Source organism: Poecilia reticulata, linkage group LG22 (genome assembly GCF_000633615.1).
Source record: "Poecilia reticulata strain Guanapo linkage group LG22, Guppy_female_1.0+MT, whole genome shotgun sequence".
Classification (NCBI taxonomy): domain Eukaryota; kingdom Metazoa; phylum Chordata; class Actinopteri; order Cyprinodontiformes; family Poeciliidae; genus Poecilia; species Poecilia reticulata.
This window is the reverse complement of record NC_024352.1, coordinates 20,531,526-20,549,061: the sequence shown is the minus strand read 5'-3', so window position 1 is coordinate 20,549,061 and position 17,536 is coordinate 20,531,526. Positions and strand designations below refer to the sequence as shown.

The following is a 17,536-nucleotide window of genomic DNA, read 5'->3' as shown; positions in this document are numbered from 1 at the left end:
ACTCATAAAGGCCTGCAACAATTTTATCTGTTCTTTTCACATTTGCACAGAAATGTTTGTTTCTATCCGGCCAAATGAAAAGGATTCAAATAAAAAGCCATTGAAGAGAAGAACGCATGGAAAACTAATCAAGACGACGTGAAGAAATTACAAAAAACCACCAAAAGATGAGGAGCAGAGCAGAAACGTTAAATTATAGATTTACTGATTTGAACAGGTTTTAATCTAAACTTAGCCTTTCAAAATAAGGGTTTTCTTACGTAAATTAACATCCTGGAGCAAAGCAGAGGTTTGACTCCTGCCTATCCCAAACTCCCCCCCCCCCGCCTCTCCTCCACCGTGGCGGTGGTCTGCAGCAGAGCAGTTAATAAAGAGATTGATTATCAGCCTGTCAGGAAGTGACAGTTGGACAGGGCGGCTCTGCGTGAATGACAGAGGGCACGCTCACCACGCAGCAGCCAACCTGACGCTCACACACACACGCACACACACACACACGCTCACAAGGCTCTGCCAGCATAGAGGGTAGGTGGAGGATGTGGAAGAAGGCGGAGGGTGGATGGGTGAGAGGCGGGCATGTGGAGAACAGAGATGCAACCTTCTGCCGGTAGAAGTCTGTGTTAATTTGTGTGTGTGTGTGTGTGTGTGTGTGTAGGTGGAGGCGTTGGAGGGGGTCAGAGTTCACAGTCACCTCCTTCTGCTTAGAGGGATGCCAAGCCCTGCAGCCAAACAGGTCAGAGGAGGTCCAGGAACACACACACACACACAGTGCTGGGCTCACACACAGAGACACACACTGAGGCTGGATCTTGGTCTGTTCCTGTGACTTTTCCTCTGAACAACAACAACACGACGAGTACTTAAGGGTCTATCAACGGAAAATCACGTATTTCTAAATTTAAATATCCTTTGTGGCATTAATTCAGTGAATGCACTCATTTACTGATCATCACACCTGACCCTAATCAGTCATTATGGTCCGTCAGTGTTTAGTCAGTGGGTTTCAGCTGCTCTGCTCACACCTTGTTCTGTTGTTTCTGATTGGTTGTCAGTGTGTTTCTAAACAAACCATCAGGTATAGGAAGGAAAAATCAAAATGGAGGCTCAGTAACTCGGTTACCTCACTTTGGGAAAAGCATTCCTATAGATTTACTACACCGTGTTTAGCTAATAAGCAGAAATAATCACCAGAGTGCTGCAAAAATGGTTAAACAGATAAATGGATGTGTATTTAAAGCTATTTGGATTTGCACAGAAATCAAGATTCTTGAAAATCCAGAGTCGTAGAGAGTTGACATAAGTTTTGCAACCAGACACACTCTCTCCTGCTGTCAACAGTTTTTCTGTTGCTCTGGGTCAGCAGGTGGAACAATCGACACGTTAAGCACACAGAACCAGAATCTGAGCTGTTTACAGGCGGAGCAGAGGAGGAGACCTCAGATGGGTAGTTTCCCTCTGGCTCGGTGCCACAGACAGACTCTGTGTTTGTTCAGCTCCTCAGCTGATGAAGACAACAGCCTTCTGCTGGCCTGAATTAGAAAATCAATACAGACTAAACGCATTAATGTTGCCAAAGCAGAGGGTCAGGGTCCCACTGTGGCTCTTTCACTGGAATTTGAAAAACTGCTGCGATTCAAGCTAAATGCTTAAAATACAAATATAAATAACTTTTTTATTGCTTTTATTTTTTACATGTTGAGATTGTGTATGCACACAAATGCTGCAGTTTTTGTTTTGTATAAACCAGTTTTGCCAAACTTGGAGCATATTTTAATCTGTTGAGGTGATTAATTCTGTCTTCCTCCCTGAACAAATACATATTGTTTGCTTCATTCCATGATGGAGTTTTATTGTTATGATTATTTATTAATTCTTTCGACTGTGTTTCAGTTGAGTTCATGTTTTACAAATAAACACATCTGAATCATCTGGTTAGGCCCATCAACCACCGCACTCCTCAGATTGTAACACTGCTGAATTTCTCCATCAAGTTCCCCCGAAATATGGTTTTGTTTTTGTAAAATTTTATTCAAAACATTGAAAATTCAAACACCTTTCACTCAGCCTTCTTCCACAGCAGCAAACATCTGCAAAACAAGCTCATTTTCAGACTTTACAGACATTACTCTATTAATATCTTGTTATTTAAAGGACAAGTGGAATAAAAAGTAAGTACAGTTTATTTGGGAGGATTTAAAGACAAAGCTTCTTCTCTCTGGCAACATGACTAAAAGCAGCCTGGGCTGACAGTTTGGCCCAAACTGTCATGAACTGGCAAACACCAGCGAATCTACAACAGAACGTTGAAATGGCCTAGTCAAAGTTCAGCTCCCAACTTGGTTGAATTCTGTGATGGAGCTGTGCAGAAATAAATATTTTTAAACCTCAATGATATGAAAAAAAAAAAAAAAGTTGGCAGATGTTACAGTCTGATAAAATGTAGGTAATTAGGTTACTGCAGCTGAAAGTGGTTCAACAAGAAATCTCCTGCTGGGTTGATATTGTTCTGTGTAGATAGTTCTCATTTTATAAATAGCTCCCTCAGAAATCTTGATTTTGTTCTTTAAGAGGAACAGAAGAGTATTTTGAAGCAAACTGACAGTTCAGGTGACTGTTTCAAATCGAGAAAGGTTTCAGGAACTTTTAAGGTGGATTTGTGTGAGTTTGATGAAGAGACTAAACTTTTACGTTCCCCTCCCCTCTCTGCTCTTGTGGGAGGAAAAGCTCAGCTGCAGCTGCAGCTCCTCTCTGCTTACAGCCAAACAGCAGAAACGCAGAACCTGAGAGCCGAGAAGAAACCAATTCTTCTTCCTGTCTGTGAAAACTCGTCATCACATAGCGAACAAGAGCAGCCATGTTTCAAACATCCACAAATTCTTATGAGACTGATAGTCTCTCTGTATGTGTGTGTGTGTGTGTTAGAGAGAGCACGGTGATGATAAAAAAAGATGAGTTTAGAAATTCTCTGATAATTGGAGCCTTAAAAGCAGCTCATTTTTAACGATGTCACCACGACTGCTCGATGACAATTAATCTGTTTGCTGCTGCTTCCTGGCATCTGTGCCAATTACTTTATATGCTAATGTATGTAAATGACACCTCAGACGCCAGTCGAGCGCCATGCGTGCTGCGTATCCTCTATATTTTTCTTTTATTTTTTTAAAATTGTTTTGTTGAGACTGATTATCAAAACATGTCCTTTAAATCTTGATGTGTGTTAACACTCGTTGATTCTGTGTTTTCTCTTCTTTTTCTGAGTTTTTAAATAAAACCTTGCAATTACAGGTAAGTGGACAGTTGGTGCAAACTGTCAGATTTTTTTAAATTTTTTTTGCAAAATAAAAGAAGTTTTAAAAAAATTGTTTTTAGGAGGTGCAAAAGAGCAATTAGTACCAAATAACAAAAAAAAAGTTTCACACTTTTAATAACCAGCGACTAAAAGGATATAATATATTTTTGGCTTACAATAAAACAAATTTTCAGTTTGAAATTTTACTCTGACTTAATTGGATAAAAAAAAAAAAACCAATGGCTGAGTTTATCCTGACAGTGTTTTGCACACAGCTGTCTGCAAATAAAACTCAATCAGCAGGCGTGAACAATTGCAGGTTTGTACGTTTGTCTGAATGATGTGTTTGGTGGTAAAGGAGAAGACTTTAAAACACAAAACAAGTAAAAGTATTTTTCAGATTTAACTGCAACTGGCACGTTTAAATGAACAAGTTTAACTGGATCAGATTTAAGATAGTATTCATAAATAATTGCATGCACACATAAGAAAACCTCGAGCAGCCAAGGAATTTCTATTAATGATTGTTACTAAATATTGGGGTGATGGCACAGAGGAATTAAAACCTTAAAGACTTAGAGTTCATCACCAAAGATAAATGTCAAATTAGTGGTAGAAATATGCAAAAAGATGGTTGTCAATTAGATAAGAGTTTAATGAAGAACCTGAAACAGCTGAAGTAGTTCGGACATTTGCAATGAAGCAAAGGGTAAAGTTTAACAGGAAGCAGCTAGGAAGAAAAAAAAAAGACAAAGAACACAAGAAATTGAAAGATTCATTTCTTTTTAACTTCATCATTAATTGTCAGCTAAGAAGTTTAACTTCCACCACACTGCCTTCACAACATTTCTCCAAATGTGATATTTTATTTCATCCTGCAAACTCATTAAACAGATGCAAAAGCTAAATCATTAAAAACAAGATAAAAAAAAAACTGTTTAATTCCTAAAAAGTATCAAAGTGAAGCTTGGAAGGAGTTAAAACAAAAAAGTACTAAACAGTGATTCTGAAATGTATCTGTCTGCTATCATGTTATGGCAGAACCCGATAGAGAAATACTGAATCCACAGCATTTAAACTTGCTCTGAAAATAATCAGAGAGAAATTACAGCAGGAAGTCAAATTTCACATTAAAGTTATTTTTTGCTCTCAGTGACCACACATGCCTTGGTGTCGTATTATTCCATTCCTGCACGTAAACGTCTACAATGAGATTTCATTAGGGATTTGTCTCAAATTTGTGCCATTGTTCTTATGATTTATACCAAAACAAGTGGTTTGAAATATGTGATAATTTACCAAAAATTGTTTGCAAAACAAAAATGAATAAAAGCTAAAAAATAACTACAAAGTCAAAGTCACAGAACAATCATTCCTTGTTTCACATTATTGCACCAGACCAAAGTAATGAAAGTGAAACATTCATCAGTAGTTTCCTGCTTTCTTTTTGCAAAATTCACATTGCGATTTCGATGTTTAAGGTGCATTTTGGAAGTCAGTAATTGTTTTGATCGGGACTCTAAACATTCAGCGTTTTACTCTGGATTCACATCTGAATCCAAATCGTGTTTCAATCTTCCCTGATGTCTGAAACACGCTTCAGCAGAAGATTCAGCTGCTCTGCTGAAGCGCCGACTGAGTAAATGTTAATGCATGCGCTCTGAGCAAATTCATGCACCCCTTGCCTTTCCATAAGTGGCAGCAATTACCAGCATTTCTGCCGCTCGTCAGCTGCAGTTCCAGCCCTCGGACTGAAGATGCCACTGTTGGACACCGAATAGCCCGTCTCCGTCTGCGCGTGCGTTTTCATGTTCGTCTGTGACACGCCGGGCTGTTTGCTTCTCTTTTAGTACTCAACATGTTTGAAGTTTCAACAATGCAGACAAAGAGACGTGCATTAATCCGGCTGAGTGATCGTCAACGAAGAGAAAAACAGTGAGGAAAAGTCAAAGTGTCTAAATTATATAGTGGAATTTAATAGTTGAGTGTTAAAACTGGATTATTGTGTCACTCTCCATATGAAAGGTCTTTCTTTTCTTGACTTTGTTTAATTTTTTTTTGCAGCATGAACCCCAGCGAACATGACGGACTGCAGAAAGATCTGAGCGTTGCTGCAGATTTGAGGTTTTGTTTTACAAATGAGGTGGAATAGCAATGCAAACATATATGCTGCACTGTCCATATCAACAGCTAATGAGCAGCTGTGATTTCAAGTTTTATCTGGTTTAAAATAAATTATTATGACTCAGAATGACTCTGAAGCTTTCATAAAAACTTATATTTGATATAAGACCAGAAAAAAACCCTGAGCATCCAACACTGCAGGAATGCAGCTTGATTTACTTATATTTAGTTAATTGTCCTGTTTTTGTGTTGCGATTTGAATTCATAGCTTTAGATCTGTAAATGCTCAGAGAAAGAAAAAGAAAGAAAGGCTGTTTAATTTTCCTGCAGCAGCAGCTCAGCCTCCTCCTCCTCCTCTTCCTCCTCATGATGAAGAGGAAAAACAAACTCATAAATTGGAACGGGAGCTGGAAACTTTGGTTAAATTTGTTAAGGAATTCAAGTTCCTGCTCCCAGGAGTGAAGGGAAATATACAGCGTGATTGTACTGTGCAAGTATTTGAAGTGATTTTATTTGTAAAGGAATACACCTCGGGCTCATCTAAACTTGTTAAGACAGATAAACAATTATTTGACAAAGAAATGATCGAAAGTGTTGAAGAAGACGGATTCGAAAATGACAGAAATTAAATACATTTTGAGTTTGAAAAACAGTGCAGAAGTTTTCTTTGCAGAACAAACAAACATTTGATTTTCATTAATGAACCACTTTTGACTTTTAAGATCTTACATCAGGCAATAGAACACATTTAAAACATGTATCTGTTATAAATGTAAACGAAGGAGCTCAATCTGCATTTCAGTACAAACATTAAAGTGGAGAGACAGAAAATGGTTTATTTTTTTCATAATTATAAATCCTGACCATGAAGTTGAATTTTTTTTGATTTTCTGCTTTATTTTTATTAAACAGGTAGAATAGATTACTAAAAGTTTCTCTTCTTCGGACCTCAACGACTGGAGTTGAATGCCACAGCGTTAAGTGATATCTCACTTCAAACAATGCTATGTCCACAAACTGATTAGAAGACGTTGGTTTATAGATTTAACTATATATTGCAATCATGTGCTTTAATCTACTGACTGAAAGAGTGTACAGCATATTTTGGCAGCGTAGTCAAAGTCCTGGATGATCCGTTCACACTGATCGACTGAGTCCAGATCCGACTAAAGAGAAAAATGTAAACACGTCTGACTGCAACTCAACTTGGGTTGATTCGAGTCACTGTCTCTCTCACGTCTGCAGCCTTTATTCCTCACCACATCTCACAGTAAACAGACCTTTATGTTGACTCACCCTGCCGACTGACCGCAACCAGTACAGACTGATGCAGAGAAGAAGTCGTGTACTGAAGATGGCCGGATGAAATTGGGATTAGAATAATAAATCTGCATTTGATGCGGGGATGTTTGTTTGGTCCAATCACAATGAAAATCTAAAGATGGGTGAATGAAGTGGCATTTTCCATTTGTATCGGTGGAAAGGAAGTATTTTTTGGAATTATATTGTTTCTATCCATAAAACAAAAAGCCATTTCTATATTTTTAACCTCTCTGTAGTCACATTTCTGTAGTTAAACCCAAACAGAAACACCCTGACTCCACCTGCCCCCATCCCCTCTGTGCTCTCAGCGTTTATCAGCGGTAACTTTCTAATCCCTGTTTTTAGCAGCAGCGTGGAAAAGCCAACACTCCTCCATGAGATTACAGACGGCCCTGGGCTGCTGATTATCTGAGGAGACCACTGCAGAGACCCCCGGCCAATAGCACTTTTAACTCTGTTTAATTGATCTTCACACTTTTACAAGTGCAACACCACCACAACGCCCCACCACCCCACTGAAAAAAAAGAAATAAATAAAAAAATCTGCGTGTTTTGACTGCTGGATGTTGTTGATGCAGATAGTTCTTCAGTTTCTTTGACTCTAAAAACAGGCATCATGCTTTTTATCTCCAAAAACATAAATTTTACAACAACTACAGTCTGGGAGTGATCTGTTTGGTAAAGATGAGCTAAAACTACTCACTCATATCAATAAGCTATTATTCTTAAGCTATTAGATTAGAAAACCTGCACAACTTAAATGTATGATGCTGTAGCTACGTCAACATAGAAATTAGGAAATAATTAGAGGTAAATGAAAAGATTTCCCCGCTCGAATGCCGACAAACATGAGGGAAAAATGCTATTTCAAAACTCACTTGAAAACAGTCAGTGCCTATCAGTCTTTTCTTCAAGTGTGAAAATATGACATAACAAACCAGACAACAAATTTATAACAAAGTCTTTACACTTTTAAAATCATAAACAAGAGCCCTCAGAGAAAACCTTTCTATAGAGCAGAATATCAATGTTATTATAAAAGAATTGCACATGTTTACACATTTATATGATAGAATTGCCATTTAGATGGTCTGACTTGGGTCAAACTATTTCAGTATCTTTACAGAAGCTTCTCACAATAGTTTACTGAAGTTTTGGGACATTCCTCCAGACACAACTGGTGTAGTGGAAATATTTATTGACCACTTTGCTCACAGAGCTTGGTCCACCAAATCTATTAGAATGAGATCAGAGAAGCGAGACAGGAAAGCTCAAAACAAGCTTCCCCCCTCCCATTTGGCTACTTTTTAACTGAATTGGTGGGATGTTTGGTGTTACTGTTCATTTGGAAAACCAATCTTTGCCCAAATCTTGATTTCCTGGCTAATGTCTTGATATGTTGCTTGAATATTTCCACAGGATATGTCCCCAAACATGAAGGTCTTACAAACTATAAGCTGGCTTTTCATGATATTGTCTTGATACATTTTGAGTCATAACCTCTTCCTTGCTGAGTGACCTCTCAGTCTCCGTTGGTACAGAACTAGATTCACTCTGGATAAAAACACTCTTTTACCAGCTTCAGCCAGAATTGTCTTCAAGGTCTTTTGTTCTCGTCTTGGGGATTAATCACAGATCGTATGTCAAAACACACTCCTCTCTGGGACGCAGAGGAGGATTTCATGAATTAACAAATCAATGGAAATCTCATGAAGCCATGACAATGTCATCTGACTTCCCAAATTGTTTAGTTGCATAGTAATCTTAGTATATGTAAACTTGTGAATTCGAAGAAGGCCACAAACATGGAAAGTCAAATTCTGTCAACTTGTCAAAAGAATGGCTGTGGGAAAAGAAGGACCTTCTCCAATCCTGACCTGATTCCAATACAGGACAATGGAGTAAGATGTGTTTACAGGAACAATAAGAAAAAAATTATATTTGAAAGACTGCATACTTTATACCATAAGGTTTTGAGTAGGTGGAAGGAATAAGGACAGTACAAACTGGGAAAATCATCATTTTTACCACAGTTCATGGAATGAGGTTCAGTCAAAAAAAAAAAATTATAGTGGATAAGAGGAGAAAAACTGCAACAGAAGTGACATAATTGTTCTTATCTTTTTTTTGATCATATATCAAGTTTTTCCTCATATTTTTATGTAACATCTGATACGAATTGATCATCTGAGTCGTTCTGTGGTCTTTCTGTGAAGACATAAATCATTGGCTCTGTTGAGGTGAACCAGGGGACAGCTGCAATGAAGCTGAAACTACAGAGCTTGACTCTGACTGGCTTCCTGTCGGCACTTTAATAAGATGTCTAACTACAGTTCGCTTCACGGGGAATGCCAGGACACCAGCGTCTGGTGCCAATTTTGCCCAGAACCACAAGAAGCACGGAGGAGTGTTTGGGATGAATCCCCTTGACCTCTCCAACAGAGTGAAGGGGATCTGGCATCTGCTTTAATAAGGCTGCCCACTCCCCAAGCTGTGGATCGGGCACCGGCGCCGGAGGGGAGGTGGCAGAGGTAACAGCTGGCTGCGGCCAAGGCGTCATGGCCGTGGCATGACCACAGATTTATTGGCTGTGTCCAGGACTCCAGCTGATCCTGTCCCAAGGTTCCTGTCACGCTGATGTCTTCATCACTAAGCTGAGCAGACAGATCCAGCCTGCCAGCCAGTGAAAGTGACAACAAATCCAATTACCTCCTCTCCATGGTGCCCGGTCCAGGCTGTGGTTTGGGGAGGGGGGGGGGGGCGTGGCTGAGATGTTGTGAGACAGCGTGGCCAGTTGTCCTGCGTGGTGGAGGAGGTTTCAGAAATTTCTCACTTGGTCTACTGCAGCAGAAATATTCACTCAGAGGCTGAGAAGGAAAAGTCAGGCAGGATGACACCAGCAACAAAAACCTGGTCAGCAACACCAGCAGTGACCATCTGCTGATTAACACCAACATATGGCTTAAGCTTTGTTTAACATATCCACGGCAGGAACACGAGCATATTCTCTGAACCTTTGATAAATGAGAAGCTCTGCAGCTAAACTCATCCAATCCAAGTTCATTTTAGTTTTATTCTTCAAAAATAGGTTGAGAAAATTACTGAACCTTAGTGGGAAGGAAGGATTCTGACTCTGGATAGAAGCTGCAGTTCGTTCAGGTCCAGGTGAACATCTGAGCCAATCTTCCCATTACTGCTCCCACATCAGTTCAAGGTCGCCTCATTTTTCATGTTGGCTGTGCAAATCAGTGACAATATGATCAATCTAATTTAGAATCACTCTAAATTAGAAGCTATATAGCAATCCAATGTAGTGATAATGTAAAAAAAAATAAAATAAAATAAAAAATAATCCAGCACCTATCTGAAAAATCATGACATGCAGAGATTTGAGCATGTACTTGGGTCTGGAACAGAACTGTTTCAAGTTCATGGCTCTTCTGTGGGAAGAGTAGCTGTGTTGCAGCTGGACAGATGCAGGTAAGCTTTCAGCTTCCTCCCCTGCCACTTGGTGAATGGATGTGGGCACGACTGTGCATTAGACTGGGTGACTATGGCTGCCACCCAGTCTGGACTAGAAAAGCCTAATCACCAAATTCTGAACTAATGTTCCAGGTTTTCAATATCCAAATCATAGCAAAAATAACGTTTTTGTTTAATAAAATAAGCATTGAGCTTCTGTACAGCAGGCAGGGAAAAACCAGAAACTCAGATAGTTAATAGACCAGGTGTGTGTTCTCCTTCTGCATGTGTGGGTTTTCTCTGGGTACTCTTCTTTACCTCCCACAGTCCAGAAAATATGTTAGATTAACTGGAAAGTGCAAATTTCTCTAGTTGTGATTGTGGTTGTTTCATATCTCTGTATTGGATTGTCGATATGTTCCTCAGTTCCTACCTGCTTACAGGTGGAGGGACCGCTGCCACCAAACAAGTCCTCACCTCTTTATCATAGTTTGATATAGAAAATGATTGGAATGATATGTTATTCATTTGACCTGATGTTGTTGCACATTTTCATATTTTATGTCTTTATTTCAGTCTGTTGCATGTTTCTTTTCTGTTTAAGTCAAAACAAGAAAAACAAACTTTTGAATGCTTAATTATGAACTAAAAGGATTAAATTCTTCTTTTATTTCTTTTGTGCATAAATGTTTATTTTAATATATTCTCTACTTCTCTGAATGAAGCTGTACAAGCTGCTTTTATTAACTCTGTAAACAAAATTCCAGGACAGAACATGTTAAACTCTTAGCTGCTCGATGTTGAACTTTATTCACCTCTATCGACCTCCATTCAGGAGGAGTATGACGGAAGATAAAGTAAAAGGTTTGAAACTCGGGTTCTTCCTGAACCCTAAACTGCAGCAGCCTTTGCTTATCTTCCTCAGCTTCACTTTCAGTCGCCGACTCCGGTGGCCAACCGGAGAAGATCACTCAGCACTCGGTCTCCTGACATCTCTCCATACAGCAACGGGATGATCGATTCAGGAGAGCACAGAGAGCTCGGGATATTTGGATTGCATGCTCAGAGAGCTGCAGGGGCTCTCACTTTTTGAAGGTGGTTGAAGTCTTGCCAAAATATTTCATATTCATAGTTAAATATTCAGCACACATAGTGGACAGGGGCAATTTCTGCAGTCAGCCCGCCATTCACAAGTGAAAGGGATGTGGCTTGTGGATGAAGGGAGGGAGAGAGATAGACATGCATGGGACTTCATGGTAGTCAGATGAGAGGCTGCCAGCTGCTGATGGGTGACTGTTTGAGCGTGGCGCCTCAGGACATGCCCGCTGAAAGCCGATGCGATCCGATACCCCCACTTGTGCTCAGCTTATATACATACGCCCCCTCTTATGCAGAGGAGACCCATATCAATTGCAGAACTTTCAGTGTTTTGGTCATTATGCCAAGTTGTTTGAGCGAGCGTGTTGCATGTCTTAGTGGGAAATGTGTACTTACTGGGCTATGACCACTGAGAAAATTCGCCTCTGCATAAAACTACTGTGGCTCTGCAAAAGTGTCGATGTGACAAGTGTTAGAGAGAAGTTGCTGAGTGAAACAAAACAAAACAAAAAAAAACTTTATCAATCAAATCAAAGTAAGTTTTTAAAAAGAACACATTAGGAAATTAACTGAATATGTGCACAGAAAGCTGTTTATAAAAAACTGAGATCAGGGTCACACAAGAAGTATTCTACTGAATATGATATTGGAATATTCAATAATATTTGAATATGACTTTGTTAACAATTTACGTAGGATATTTAGTCTCAAAGCTGAGACCATAATCAGACCAAGCAGTTTAGTTTAGCCGTTGGAACGTAAATATCTCATCAATCTAGAAATCATCTCCCACCTGAGGTTAAGTCCCAGATGTGACAGATCCAGGAGGAAAATCCAGTCTTTCATTTCTCCATTAGCTGCATTTCCATTACAAATGTGTGCAAAACTTTGTCAACATTACGCTAATGTCGAAAAAGCACAATTTTGCATTTGTGGTGTTTCCACTAAGTAAGAAACGCAATTAAAATTACACATGAATATATTTGTACCGTACCATCATCTTCATACCACTTCCTGTTGTCATCATCTTTTCCACCAGTAGTACCATGCGGTTGTTGATCACATGACTTGTGTGATACAAAAAAAAAAAAAAACTTGTTTCCATTGCAGTTTTGTGACATACACTACTTTCGATACACCCGGAAATCTACCTCATCCTTGCGAAAAAAGTTTTTTTTGCAGACATCAGTTCCTGTTTGAATGGAAATGTAGATGTTACATTTTGGATGTTTTCTCAGGATGGAACATGTCACCCTTTTCTGGGCCGGAGCACGGAGCAGCTCCACTTACCCCAGGACTCGAACCAAGCCCTGATCCAAACCCATCCCTCTCTTCTCTTGACTGCACATTGAAGTGATTATACCCCCAACTCCGTACCCCAACCTAGCACACACGCACACACTGAGACACGCTCACGCTCAGAGGGGCTAATTAAAGCTTTAATATGCAAATGAGAGCCGCAGTAAATTACACAGCTGGCAAATATGCCTGTTTTTGCCTGAAAATACATCAGGAGCGCAGCGACGAGTGTGTTGCTGCAGTTGTTGTTGTGTTTGCAAAGAAACAGGGGATCACCAACCCCCCACCCACCCACCCAGCTACCCTTCAGCTATTCCACCCCCAAACCCCCGTCGCCTGCTGGAGAGACTCATCTAGCTTTGTCCCTTTCAGAGGCATCAAACGGAAAAGTCAACTCTGATTCCAGATGTTGGATAACATCAGAATACAATGCTGCACTGATATCCCCTCAGATATGCAGCCACAAAAAAATAATTTCATGGTTAAGTTTTCATATTTGTCCTCACTTGTATTGTCCAGTTATGTCCACATGTATAAATCGGGTGCGTTTAACAGGTAGCGTGTTAGAAAGCCTAGGAGCTTCCTAAATGGACAGAGGCCAATGTCAAAGCTTCAAATTGTGAAATCTAGATTCTTTTAAGTTATGTTTATTATGTATAGCATTTTATAACAACTCAAGATAACATATGAGCGATGGTTTAGTCACTCTGGCTGCTGTAGGAGATTCAATAATTCCTCAAACATGCATAAAATACTGTAGGTAAAGCGACACTCCAAGTATGTTTTTGATGAGGGAATGACTATATAACATAAAATACAAGTAAAAAAATATTTTACACAATACACTCCCCTTAGAAGTGACTGTTAATTCATCTGGTAAGATAAGAAGTGGCTCCATCAAGGTGACTGAGTCCTGTGAGCCTTGTTGTGTACTGCAGTTTCAGTGCAGATCTGGGAACAGTTTGATTTCAGATCCATCCATCTGCTTGGAGCCCACTTTGTTGCCACCCTCCGAGGCTTTGCCGTGAGACTTGTTCTGCGTGGTTGCTGCTGACTCCCCTGAGCGGCAATGTCATCATGATACAAGCTGCATGCATGGTCGGGCTGTCCCGTCACCCAGCCGCCCTACTGGGACAGGACAAGAACCCGGAAACATACCCAGAGACCCTTCTGTTTCACGCCACACCTACAATATGAATCCATGCTTCCTTGTGTGCTGTATTTTCCTCAAAGTTCAACAAAAACACAACCCTACCCTCAGACGTCATGCAAAGCAAGACAGAAGCTTACACAGAGCAGTCAACAAAGTTAAAAAATGGACATGACCGATCAAAGTGGACCAGAGCAGAGCAAGTAAGGAGCAAATATCACAGGTTTCTAAAGGTAACTTTGCTTTGGTTGAAAACCAAAGAGAAACAACCATGTGAGTTTGTAAAGACAACCCAAGCCCCCGATGTTTGCAAGACAAAAAGCAGAACCGGTCAATGCCAAGAAAACGAAAAGGAACAAGAAGTTACAATGGCCCAGTACAAATCTCAATCTGATTAAAATATTTTGTGGAACCTTAGGAGAGCTGTGAATAAACAACTCTCCATGAGTGTAACGCTACGTTCAACTACTGAGTAAAAGTGGCCACATAATCCTGGAAAAAGGGGCTGGGCTTGTTGTTAATGATTGAAGTTTGTTTTAAAAGTCTATAAGGAAAATGTGATTTTATTTTTGACCGTAAAGTTTTAGACTAAAATGGCATAATTCAGCTTAAGAAAAAAAACAATTTATTAAACTAGATCACCATTGTTTCAGTACACCAAGACCAACGAGTTACTGAATATCCTCACACACAATTCACTGCAAAATTGATCCCACAGACAAGACTACGCACCTCTCTGACATGCAACATTCAAAAGAGGACACTCTCCTGCCTTATCTCCTAAGTCTTAAGCTAACAGGACGTTCATGTTGGACAAATCCAAAGCCAAATATTTAGGCATCAAACAGGCGCCAAGGCCCCGTTGTCCAATGTGTGATTAAGAGCATGTCGGGCAGAGGAACTTCACTTCATTAGCTGGCTCCCCTGATAAGGATGTATACACAGCTCCCTCTTGCAGTGGCTACAGAGAGAGGATGCCCCTCAGAAAAGGCTGCTTTCCACCAGGGCCAGGGAGCATGAATATTTTAAAAGGGTAAATAATTAATAATTAACAGCAAACAGGCCACTGATCAAATGGAGCAGTGTGGCAACAGACATGAAAACTCCGACTCTTGTAAACAAAGACGAGAGGACCCAGATTTCCTCTCCTTCTTCTACCTTCTTCTTCTCTCGCTCCCTAAATATGCGCATCCCCAGCTGCCTCCCCCCCCGCTCTTCCACCTCCCCATGAAACCGCACACACACGGCGGAACACACACAACGCACAACAGCAAGTGCCATAACCCCCTCCAACACTTATTTTCCCCGAATTTCCACGTATTCCTCTGCGGCCGGGCGAATGTGAATGAGCGGGAACACTTGATCTGGCCACCCGCTGCTTTCTGATGGAAAGATTTGGTTTGTAATACGATCGTCACTCCTCCCACCTGGATAGGCCACGGCAAGACAAATCCCATCTGTGTGGCTCCAGAACCTGCCACGGCTTAAAAAATTCCCTTATTACAACTCCCTTAAAATGCCCGGCCACACAAGCTCCCAACAACGGCGGGAATGCTAATCATATCTCTCGGCAGCTTTAGGGGAGGAAAGGAACTGAGGAATAAGATGAAGAAATCCCAGCTTTAATGACACACATTCACAGAAACATCCTCCAGAATCTGGCACATCTTTTCGCCTGATTTTAGCCAGAGGAGGCGTTTCATAAAAATCAGACTTAATCGTGTAAACAACACGCAGACAAACAGTAAACCTCTGCAAACAAAAATAAAACTACTCTGGAAGCTGTGCACGGATTGCCTTCAGAGTTAATTTTAAAGTAAGCATCCCCTTCCTTCGAGATTTTAATTAATGCTTTAATATGCAAATAAGTCAGCAGAGATAAAATCATGACAAACAGATGGCAAGTGTGGGTAATTATTTAGTGAATCCAGCAGGGGCATGTATTAAAGTTATGGCATCGTTTTCCTCAGGCCTCTGCAGCCATGGAAAGGTGGAGACAAAAAAAAAAAAAAAAAAAACGCACAACATCACAAACTTCGACTCTACAAGAGACAAATCTGAAAACAACACAAACCTGAGTAGAAATTCATAAAAATTCACCCGAAACTACCGGAGAGCGGAAATATAGAGACGTAGTCACAACATTCCCCAATCCAAAATGACTGGCTTTTTATGCTTTCATTGCATCATCATTATAAATTCACAATATAGCATGAAAAAAACAATATAGCATGTGTGCGGTGGGGGCCCTTTTTGAGTGTCGACTGTTATTTTGAAGACGTTTGTCGAGGCCGCCATACGTGGGTTGCGCAGTAGCCCTGCACCACCACAGCATCCCAGCATTCCAGTTCTGCCGTCTTGCAAATGATGAGGCCTGGTGGATCTCATCAGGAAAAGACCTGAGACTCTGAAGTTCTTTAAACCTTAAAGCAAGGAACCCAGTCTAAGGAGTAGTAACTCTACGTCTGAGGCCAGGTCTCTAGATCAGAAGAGAACGGATTTGACTGCCATTTTTAGGTTGGGAATAAGTTACTATTGTAACTGAAGGAGTTCCAGTATTTTGTAGTCATATTTACATGAAGGACTACAAGAAAGTAGGGTGAATTTCTTATTCCCTCCATTTGATCTCTGGTAAATGGTAAAACATAGATTAACAAGCACTCCAACTGAGTTTAGTATTGGAAAGCTAACATTAATTTAGATTCTGTGAACTATGGCTAACTGGACTGCTAACATCTACGATTTCTCCACTGGAATAAATCGACAAACATTTCCAAGAGCCCTAGAGTCAGCCAACTGCAGCAGGAAATCCTGAGCCAGACCACATTAGTGCCACCTACCAGCTCTTGTGGAGGTATGGGATCCACACCCAGATGAGACAGAGAGCAATTGATCCTCAGCGCCAGGCTGAGGGCCATCAAGCCTCCGAGCTTCACTCGGTTCTGATGGAGGTCCAGCCTCCGAATAAGACGACTCTCAGCAAGGAACTCGGCCAATGCCACTGCACCTTTACATGGAGAGACAGATGAGGCATCTTCAAAAATTAGTGCCACAAATGTATTCCTCAAGATGTTTTCAGCAGCAGCCGTACAGAAAATCTCAGAAGAATGATGTAATTATCTACAAGAGTGTAGATGTTTAGAAATGATTGTGTGCCGTACCTTCACAGGTGATGTTGGTTTGGGAAAGGCCGAGATGCAACAGCGAACTGTTCACCATGAGTGGCTCCCTGATCACCTGGATGCCCTCGTTCCCCAGGTGATTGTCCCCTAAATCCAGGACCTCCAGGATCTTCAGGCCTGGCTGCAGAAACACGGTTCATTAACTTTAAATCGCTATCTGTGTCAGTGTTAAGAGTATGTCAGCTTGGCGAGACGGAAAAGTTTGGACTTTCGTCATTCAGCTGTGAATATTATTCCAGTTAAAAATGTTTCCTCTCATGTTAAACACTCAGAACTTCTGTTTTCTCTCTCCAGAGTCGCATTAGCATTGAAGGTTGATTAGCTGGTGCATGAAGCTGGGGGTGTTTGCTGCACGAGGGGCCCACGTTGCCTGAAGAGGAACGCGACGCCCACTCCTGGCTGCGTCCTGTCGCCTCGCCACCCTCCTCTGGTCACTGCTCTGAAAAGAGACGGAGCACGGGGGTGGAAACACGCAGGCAGGCGACTGACAGACCTGGAGAGCGTCTTCTTTTGGAGTTAATTTGCACCGCCGTGACAACAAACACGCTCCAGACCCTCCCCTCCCTCCCCTTTCTCAGTCCCTTTTCCTCACCAAGTTGAGGCACACAG

The 17,536-nt window shown here is 40.9% G+C and overlaps 1 protein-coding gene across 5 annotated transcripts in view; it reads right to left on the bottom strand.

Annotated features, from left to right (window-relative positions):
- LOC103458972 (protein phosphatase 1 regulatory subunit 37) overlaps positions 1-17,536 on the bottom strand; it is a 40,448-nt gene that overhangs the window by 1,504 nt on the left and 21,408 nt on the right. For 4 of the 5 annotated variants that reach the window (XM_008400134.2, XM_008400131.2, XM_008400132.2 and 1 more), the window contains 2 exons: positions 16,907-17,048; positions 16,586-16,752 (listed from right to left, as the gene is read on the bottom strand). In XM_008400134.2, the coding sequence (XP_008398356.1) occupies positions 16,586-16,752; positions 16,907-17,048 (309 nt within the window). Of the gene's footprint in view, positions 1-15,367; positions 16,169-16,585; positions 16,753-16,906; positions 17,049-17,536 lie in introns of those variants that run through there. The other variant, XM_008400135.2, reaches the window with a different exon arrangement.